The 10,470-nt window shown below is 41.8% G+C and overlaps 1 protein-coding gene across 1 annotated transcript; it reads left to right on the forward strand.

The window, feature by feature from the left end:
* Positions 1–8,008: 8,008 nt before the first annotated feature.
* On the forward strand, positions 8,009–9,805 carry LOC146618384 (endonuclease domain-containing 1 protein). The gene is made up of 6 exons (XM_085371304.1): positions 8,009–8,036; positions 8,190–8,302; positions 8,412–8,512; positions 8,708–8,822; positions 8,976–9,132; positions 9,414–9,805. Exons 2-6 carry the CDS (start codon positions 8,225–8,227, stop codon positions 9,803–9,805), a joined length of 843 nt encoding a protein of 280 aa, XP_085227430.1. The 5' UTR covers positions 8,009–8,036; positions 8,190–8,224.
* The last annotated feature ends 665 nt before the right edge of the window (positions 9,806–10,470 follow it).

A 10,470-nucleotide genomic window follows, 5' to 3' on the forward strand; every position in this document is an offset into this window, starting at 1 on the left:
AATTGGTGGGTAGCCCGAGGTTAGTTCGTTAAGTGGTCTGACAATGATAGAGTAGCCCTGAATAAACCTTCGATAATATCCAGCAAATCCTAAAAAGGACTGAAGTTCCTTAAGATTTGTGGGGATAGGCCAGGTCTTTAAGGCCTCAACTTTGTCAGGGTCAGTCTCTACTCCTCTTGCGGAAACAATGTGACCAAGGTATTTTACCGAGGTCTGAAAGAATTTGCACTTTTCTGGTGCCAGTTTCAAGCCATATGACATCAGTCGTTGCAGGACATGTTTCAAACGCTGTTCATGTTCCTCCAGGGATGATGAGAAGACAATCAGGTCATCAATGAACACCAGAACCTCTTTGAGATTCATATCTCCTACACACTTCTCCATCAATCTCTGGAACGTCGAAGGCGCATTTGTGATCCCCTGGGGCATCCTATTAAATTCCCAAAATCCAAGTGGGCAAACAAATGCGGTCTTATTCTTGTCTGCTTCCTCCATCTCAACCTGGTAGTATCCAGACTTGAGGTCTAGGACCGAAAACCACTTAGAACCCGCAAGAGCACTGAATGCATCTTCCAATTTTGGAAGGGCATAAGCATCTTTGATGGTCTGCAGGTTCAGCTTTCTGTAGTCTACACACAGACGAACAGAGCCATTCTTTTTACGAACGACAACAATGGGGGAAGCAAACGGGGACTCAGATTCTCGTATAACACCAGAATCAAGGAGTTCCTGTAGATGTTGTCTCACAGCATCCACATCATTGGGGTGTATGGGACGTGCTCTTTGTTTAAAGGGTGTCTTATCACTGAGTTTGATATGGTGTTTGACTTTGTCAGTGTGTCCAAAGTCCAATTCGTTCTGAGAGAAGACATTTGGCATGTCGTTTAACATGTTTGTAACTCGTTCCTTCCATTCAGTGGGTAAGGGCGAATCTCCAAAATCAAAGCTCAGTTCTGAGGAAGACTTAGCTTGAAATTTAGAGCAGTCTGGTTCTCTGACAGTTTGCTCTTTGTGTAGCACTTGCAAGATAGCATTAACATCTGCCAAAGGTGTTTTGGGGGGTATGACAATGTCATGGTTGGTTTCATTTCTCACTACGACAGGGAGAAGACACTGACGTTTGCGTGGTAAAGTGACTGCAATTGCTGAAACTAGCAAGCCATTTGGTAGTGAAGAGGCTAAAGGATGTTCAAGGACAACATCTCTTTGCATGTTCGCGGGATTTACATTGACAGAGGCCTCCAGGACAACAGTCTGTCCTGCAGGAACGACTGCAGGCATCTTACCTGTCAGTTTTGCACAACCAAGGCTACCAGAGTTAAAGTTTCTTTGTCGCATCTCAAGTATTTGGAGAACTGCTTGATACCCATTAAACAAAGGCTGAAAGGGTGAAAGCTTCTGGTAATTAGCATAGAGGGCATCAAGGGTGTTTGTGCCTATGAGTACCTGCTCATGGGCTGTAGAGCGGAGATGGGGGATAACCAAGGCCAGAGTGTGAACATCAATATCAGAGCCTACAAACTCTTTAGGAAAGGTGATGGTAAGCTCAACATATCCTAAGTAAGGGACAGACTGGCCATTGGCACCCTCCACTTCAAGCAACTCATTTAAGGGATGAATGGTCAGATCTGCAAGATGTTCTTCATAAAAAGACTGGGGTACAGTTGTGACTTGTGAACCCGTGTCCAAAAGACAGTTTGTGTCTCTTCCTGCAATAGTTACTTGAGCTGTGGTCTTAGTTCCTACAAGGCCATGTGGAAATTTTGATCCTTCCACTTTAACGTTTTTAATGGCAGGTTTCAGGATTTTGGGACTGACATTGCGAGACTCCACTCCCATATGTCCCTCTATGGGAGTAGGCTTCAGTTTAAATGTGCCTCACTTCGAGAAGCATTAGAGGCTTCCCAAGCAGCCTGTTTTTCTTTCAGCTGTCTTTTCTTAGCTGCTACAAGGGAAGGGTTTGGCGCTTTATCACAAACTGAGATGACATGGCCATCCTCCCCACACTGGAAACAGTACCATGGACGTGGTCTACTGTTAGCTTTAAATGTGGAGGGATGCTGACTGGCCACTTTTGGTTTCACACCGTGGGTGTCAGGTGTGACGGACCTCGCTTTTTGCTGCTTAGGTTGTTTCGTCTTATGATTCTCAGATACAAGACTGTTAAGCTGAATGCTGAGGTCAGCAACTTGTTGCTTTAGCGTCTCAAGATCAGATTTGTCCACCAGATTATTGGTGGTGTGTGCGAGTTGCACGTGTGACGTGGCGTGCTGCTTTCTAGAGTTTTGGGCAGACTTAGCATGACTAAAATGCTGCCTCATGCGGCTCAGTTTTGCAGCCTGTTTATCTTCTTCTGTCCTAAGAAGAAGCAGCAGCTCTGCAAAGGAAGGTGGGTTTTCTTTTTTTTGTTCTAGCTGAAGATCGATTATTAGTGCATTCTCCCAACAACCTCGAATGAACTGCTTTAAGAGCTGTTGGTTAAAATCATGAGCGGACACACCACCACGTCTCATGGCTCTACTTAATGCAGTGTGCAGCCTCTGCAGGAAAACAGAAGCTCTCTCTCCATCATTTTGAAATGTGCTCATGAACCTAGCATGCAGCTCATCACCATCTTCGACTGTTCCGTAGGCAGAGTCAAGCAACTCAAGATAGGCAGAGGGTCTAGACTGTGGACTCAGATGTTTAATCATCTCGGAAGCAGGAGGAAGCAGACTGTCAAGTATACGATGTGTGCAGTGCAGATCAGACACAGAAGGATCTCTAATAAGGATTTCAACACTAGCTCGCCACGTATCATAATCTGCCTCATGGCTAGGACGTGGGCTCTTGCCCGAATAAGCCCTGAGTCTACCAGATGATGCGAACTGGGGTGAGCTCTCATTGCTGCGCACTACATGCTCAACAACTACTCGCTGAACAGCAGTTGGATTAACATCAATTATGGGGCTAGAAGCGGCCCCAGAAGAAGCTGGAAGAGTCTGTGAGGGGCTGAAATCAGTCAGGTTTTCACTGAAATTGGGAGAGGTAAGAGATTTACTTGCGTTATTTGGTGATGTCAAAACTGTGGAGTCTAGAGGTACACCTGATTGAGGGTCCTCAGAAAATGAAACGTCTCCCTTGCTGGTTAAGTCTTTCTGTGGAAGTGGGCTCTGTACAGTTGAGGATTCTGGACCAGTTTGAGATGACTGGGAAATAGCACTTCCTGCCGATGAAACCAGATTTTTAAGTTCTTCCTTTAACATCTCCTCTAATGAATTTCCACTCAGTTTGGCAATTTCACGGAGCTGTTCCATGTACATTTTAGTGGCTTTGTTTCTGGCATCAAGGGAGTAAACACTTCCTAAGGCCTTTAACTCATACACGATGCCTGCTTGGGTTGTACTTGGAAGCCGCAGAGGTAACAGTGGCTCCAATGTGTGCATGGCAGTCTCATGTGTAAACTCGATGATCATGTGCTTATGGTAATCTGACTCAGGATCGTCTAGACGAAAGTAACGGTTGATGGAACCATATTTTTGGAGGAAAGTGGACACTTCCTCATCAGTCTCTGATCCTGTGATCCCACTAACAACTACAGAATTGGGAATTCTGACGGATTCACTTAGCACAACATCCATTTTCTCTCTAGAAGTTATAGCTCAGATTAAGCACTTTTAAACACCACACACAAATTGTCTAGCACTTAAACACACACAACCATGCTCCTGGCTGGCTCGCCAAAGCTCTCACTGTAACACAGTAAGGGGAATTGTTGAAAAGAATATATCAATGGGCCAATAGGCTCGACTATAGGAGCACAGGGGTGTGTTCAAATGAGACACAGAGACAAGAATGTAACTCAAAAGAACCAGCCAACTCTAGTGACATAAACCATAAGGTTGACAAGCACAGGTTAAAGACACTTTACAATGGTAGAAAGGAAACTTACAAAAATTAAAAGAAAAGTAAAACACAAACTACTAAAGCAATGACTTGGCCAAGTGTTATTTTTGGTTTTCAATGTTCGGGTTTCAATGCTCGGGTGCACCCTAGTAACCTGACTCCTTAACTCTTATAGAAACAGATTACACAAATCCAATGCACATTCAAATGAAAATTTCACACTCTTTTCACATGTGGAGAATGCTCTACACAACAGCTCATTATTTAAAGTCCCAAATAAAAAATGTCCAAGGGGTAAAGTCCAAAAAATTCCCAGGGTGTGAAAGAGAATAGGGATGAGAGAATGTCAGTCAGTGGTCTTATGTATAACCAGCTGTGCGTGAAAGTGTGAGTGATACAGTCCTACCACACCGCAAGGTGCAGCAGATCATCAAGTGGAAAAGAAGCGAATCTCAGTCTCTCTAAGTCCAGGTGGGAAGGCTCGCCATCTATTTCACTGGAGGAATCCTATTTCACTGGAGGAATCCACCTCAGGAACAATTCAGCATACAAAAAAAACCTGACCTGTCAACAGACAGGATCAGAAGAGCAATTCAAATATTAATTATGCTGTTCTAGCTATAATTCACAACTTAGGATTTTGTTTAAATCACATTCAACATAAATTTGCAATAAAAATACTCAATTTTGCAAAAATAAAACATCTCTCTTACATAAACTATGCATTAAACCAAGTAAAGTCAGTGCATATGCATATATGTCGCATATGCGACAATTATTAATCAAACAATTGAGATTAATTCAGTTTCTCAACGATAAAATGTGAAACAGACATGAACTAACTGAGACATACAACATGTGCTCACCGATCTCAGCGCATCACGGCCGAAGACAATGGCATAGTGTCTCTCGGTCGGAAAATGCAGGGCTCTAAATAACGTAACAGGACATGTTTTCTCTTTAATAACCGTAATACGACATGAAGGAAAAATAAACATAAGTTGCGCTTCAAGTGTTACCTTACTTCTGGAAGCAGATTGAGATGAACTTCCAGGCAGTTGATAGCAACCAGAGCTAACAAAGGCTAACAGTTTAGCTCCACGCGGTACTTTTTAAAGTCACCAGAAAAATGCAGCATTTGCCTGCTTACTCACTGTGGCTACTTTTAACATGAAAGGTAGCTGATAACCAGTGAACTTATGTGCAACACAGTTGGTTGCAACTTATATCTAATACTTTTTTTCCAGCTCAAAAGCTTCAGTCTCTCTTTTCTCCTGCCAGCACGCGACTACCTCCACACATAGCAGCAAACACAGAGCACGTAGGTGGGACATACAGCGGCAGACTGCTCTCCCATTGGTCAAAACATACTGGGACCTGTGCATTTCGATTGGTTGGGCAGGCTGTCCATCTCTCCTCATATCAGTCCTTAAAGTGGTACCCCCATTTTATGTGGGTTACATATTGTTATAGGATATACTGTACAATATAAAGCGCCTTGAGGCGACTTTTGTTGTGATTTGGCGCTGTATAAATAAAATTGAATTGAATTGAATTCAGAAGTTTGCAGACGACACGGTCATTATGGGGTGTATCTTGGATGATCAGGAAGAGGGATACAGGAGTCTGGTGATGAACTTTGTCACATGGAGTCACACAAACCACCTGGAACTGGTTGTGGACTTCGGGATGTCCAGAGCAGGTATACTGCCAATTCAGATAGAGGAGAGGAGCCGGAGATGGTCAACACATACAAGTACCTTGGGCTGTGGGTGGACAACAAACTGGACTGGTAATGCAACACTCAGCACCTGTATAAAAAAGGCCAAAGCAGACTGTACTTCCTCAGGAGGCTGAGGTCTTTTAACATCTGCAGGAAGCTCCTGAGGATGTTTTACCAGTCGGTGGTTGCTGGAGTACTGTTCTATGCTGTGGTGTGCTGGGGGAGCAGCACAGCAAAGAAGGACTCATCCAGGCTGGAGAAACTGATCAGGAAGGCTAGCTCTGTGGTCGGCATGAAGCTGGACACTCTGGTGACAGTGGCAGAGAAAAGGACACTAAAGAAAATGCTGGACATTATGAACAATGCTGGGCATCTTCTGCACACGGCCATAAACAACCAGAGGAGTCTGTTCAGTGACAGGTTGCTTCTCCCAAAGTCAAGAACCAACAGACTTAAAAACGCCTTTGTCCCACATGCCATCAAACTGTTTAACTCCCCTCTGGAGGGGAGAGGGAGGAGAGACAGGAGGACAAAGGAGTGGGGAACAACTAAGCTGTAGTGCCTCTTCACTGTGCAATACTTTTTGTTAATATCCAACGGTGCAATAGACTCACATACTTGAAATGTGCAATTCCCTTGTATTCCTATTTATTCTATTTATCCCTTTTGTATACTCTGTATTTATATATGTGTATATATGGTATATTTCTGCTCACATTCTGTAACTTCTGTCCGTGCTGTGAAAACCGAATTTCCTGGAGGAACCCACCCGAGGGATTAATAAAGTTTCAACTAATCTAATCTAATCTAATCTAATCCCTATTATACATTTTTGATCTACACACGTGTTGCTGCCACAGACATCGCATGCTCGTATTTCATTGTCATGAGACAAAAATCACGGTTTAGTAACTCAGTAAAGCAGCGATCTCACGAGAAAGTAATAGTAATCTAATTACTTTTTTGCAATAGTAATCCCTTACTTTACTCGTTACTTGAAAAAAGCAATTAGTAATTAAAGAGTATTACTGCTCATCTCTGGATAGTACCTGGTACCACCTATTTTTTTAGCACCTACTTCAGTGAACTGAGTTGGTTGTAATGGATCAATTGTAATGGAAAACAACTGAAACTGACTAGAGTAGAGTTGTCTTGAATTGAGCCAACCCAAGTAGGTAATGTGGAAAAGAGGCTATAGATGCCATTTATGTGCAAAGGGAACAACCGTTTTGGAACCAAGAATCTGGCCTAAGAGTCCATCTTTCACAAGCTTACAATACTTTGATTGCGTCTATTCCCCAACTCTCTGAACTGTAATCATGGCCTTTAATCAATGGTCAAGACAGTTTACATATTAATGATCATGAAGCTGAGTTTATGGCTCATTGTTAGGAAATTATGCTAGTTTTTGTTTCAGCTGTCCGAAGAAGTCACTTTGATTGGTGATGAAATGTTTCTCTCACACCTCTGGAAGCGCTGCTTCCAGATGAACAGCATTAACTTTCTGTGATGACCTCTTGGCCTATTTGAGTAAATGGAACAAGTCAAAATGCAAACAAGTTGTTAGAATAATCAGCTGAACTAAATATATTGGATATCTGTGAAGAGTCCATATGTGAGGTTTAACTGTAGCTCCTGTTGTAATCGTGGGAAAATCAGCATATGAACAGATAGCACTGTGCTGCCCAACCAAGAACTGATTGTTGGAGAGTGTAAGTAAATCTGTCAAAACCGCATGCTAGTAATATTCCAGGAGGTGATCTGGAGTGCAAATAACTGCATTGGAAGTAAGAGTGTTTTATGTTGTATGAGCCTATTAGTAGGGAAACAGTGTCTCGCCTACCAATCATTAAAAACATGCAACTTTCTGAATGACATGCAGTGAAATGTTCTTGTTTCCAAGGAATCAGACAGTAGCTAAAATATTTACTGGATGTGATTCTTGATTTCATAGAGTATTAGGCAAGAAATCAAATGCACAGCAGGGTTTTGAATACTTTGAGGTAAAAGTTTTCTAATCAAAATGTCATTTTGTCAGAATATATTTAGAGCATAAAACATATTTTGGAATACTATATTACTGCTGATATATTCTTTCTTTCTTGTTTTCTTTCTTTCTTTCTTTCTTTCTTTCTTTCTTTCTTTCTTTCTTTCTTTTGTTTTTAAACAGAACGCTGTACTCATTTGTACTCAAGCAAGTGACTAAGATTTACTCACACTCTCACTATCATAGTGCTAATTTTACCATTTTCTACATCATCTAGTCAGCCGCACCCGCTCTTTGGTAAGCAGATTCTGGTTCATTCCACACAAATATCATGTGCTCAGATAAAACTGGACAAACAGAGTGAAAGGGAGTGGTGAGAAGTCACATATAAAAGCCAGTTTCTTCAGGGTGAACTGTGGCAGCAGACAGGTGCACCAGCAGGTGAGTGGAAACACACAAATATCAACACAGATGGTCCAAAGCAGCAATTAGCTTATTAGTACGTGATGGCCTGAGCTATACATACACGGCAGCATATACTTTGTAACGTAGCGCCTTGTTAACAAAAGTGTTATTGCTTTGTGTTTTATTCAGGTCAATAATCTCAGACACCACACTTCTGATCCAGAATGCAAACATTCATAACGTTGTGTGCTCTTCTCCCGCTCCTCTGTTTTGTCCACGCAGATGTTGTGGAACGTTTTGAGGTTTGTTGGTTTCTTATTCCAGATTATCAGAATAATTAAATATGTGTCTTATCAAATAGCTTCACTTCTGTTACTATTAATTATTATGTATTTTATCATTTTGCCCCAGGATGCACCAGAATGCATGAAGTACTTTTACAAAGAAAAGGTGCCTGAGTTGGGAGCATCCACACCTGGTGCTGCCCGCCTCTGTCAGCGCTTTGTCAACAGGTAGTAAACCGGCAGAAAGAATACTTTAAAACTGAATCAGCATACACAGCATTGTAATGTGTACTCAGAATACTGTTTTTCTATGGTATCTTTGAAAATCCAACTGCTGCTTATCACTTTTAGAACGAAAACTTTCTTTGTTCTTTATTTATCATAGTAGCACTTCTGATCTATTGCTAATATTTGCACCATCAGGTATCACTTTGCCACACTGTATGACACCATCCATCGCATTGCTGTCTACTCTGCCTATCAATTCCAGCCCAGTAATGGAGGTGGCAGGGAGAACAGGTGGTTTGTAGAGCCACAGGTTTGTTCCACACGAGCTTATTTTGCATATATATTTATGTCAGAGAGAAAGTATGAAGAATATAGAGTCATAAAATTTACATTTTCTGTTCTTTTAGACATTTTTAGATCGTAAGGAATTAATTATTTGCTATCTTGTTTCCATGCATCTTAGCTGGTAGATCGGTCTTGGCAGGGAGAGATGAAAGATGGATACTGGCTGGGGCAGGATCACCCTGGTGTCTACCTTGGAGAGAGACAAGCTCTGAATGAGGACTACACAAATTCAGGCTTTGACCGTGGTCACCTCAACCCCAATGGACACCATCCAGGTTGTATGTTTTTCAGGAGGGTAGACAGTAGATGGCAGTACAGGACTGGGGAATTGTTTTTGACTGCAGCAGCTGAGGATAGATAGACTTAACTAACGAGCAGCATCTCCAGCCTTATGTTTCAATGTTTTCTGCTAAACATGCTCGAAATTTATAATTTTCTAGAATATTTTAATTGCTGAATGAAAATGACTAACCCACTTCTTGACTCATCGTGGCTCTCACCTTTTCTTTGGACAGAGAGACTTTAAGCTTGTCCTTCTTCTCCTTCTCTCCTGCAGTCCCTAGTCGCAACGCCACTTTTACCCTGACTAATGTGGTTCCTCAGAACCCCAAGCTGAACCAGAATGCCTGGAGGATCCACGAGTCCCAGCTTACTGAGCTTTTTCTGGAGAAGTGCCCTAAGGCGTACGTGCTGGTCGGTGCCATTCCTTCTGCAGACAGCTGGATTGTTAAAAACAATGTTAAGCGTGTCAACATCCCAGACTACCTGTGGAATGCCTACTGCTGTGTGGACAACAACGACAGACCCATTCAGAGCGGCGCTGCCAGAGCAAGAAACACAGAGGACAACTTGGTGGAGCAGCTCTCTCTGGATAAACTGGAAACATTCTTGCAGCAGTTCACGGCACAGCCAGTGGGAGAGTTGTTTTACAACAATTGCAGAGCATAAAAGCAATGATGGCAGTAAATTTAAGGATCTTTTAATTGTACATTGTTGTTTTACAGCTTTTAAACCAATGAATCCTTACTATTAAATATTAAATAAATGAATAAAAATGAGAAGCACAAGGATAATGTGGTTATTTATTAGTAACTGTGTCGCAAAGGAAGGCGAGAAGGTTGTGCAGTCTACAGTACTGTATTCAATGTACACACTCGGCCCAATCGAGGGCCTGTGATAAAGACAGAGCAACAACAGGAGTCTTAAACCTGTAATTAAACTGTAAATGCTGTCATACAGTGAATAAGCTGGAAATTGGTGATTAAACTGACTCTCAGGAGGTGTTATATTAGCTACACTTTAAGCTGACATAATAAAATGTTACATATAAACCTACAGCTTAGACTTGGAAAGTAAAGTTTAGATTGACTACCATTATGAGAAAGGCCAGGCAAAGCTTAACATTTTTTATTTAAAGACATTTAAAATGCTTCTTCAGCTTTACCATACGTAAATACAGCTCTCGGAACTACAGCATTATGTTTCAACGTTTTTTTCTAGACATGCTTGTATTTAATAATTTTCTACAATATTTGAAGACTCTCACCTTTTATTTGGACTGAGAAACTGTAATCTTGTCCCTCTTTTACTTCTTACCTGCAGTCCCTAGCCTC

Source organism: Diplotaxodon limnothrissa, linkage group LG14, assembly GCF_057381915.1.
Source record: "Diplotaxodon limnothrissa isolate DT_005_m linkage group LG14, D_limnothrissa_male_GT1.1, whole genome shotgun sequence".
Lineage (NCBI taxonomy): Eukaryota > Metazoa > Chordata > Actinopteri > Cichliformes > Cichlidae > Diplotaxodon > Diplotaxodon limnothrissa.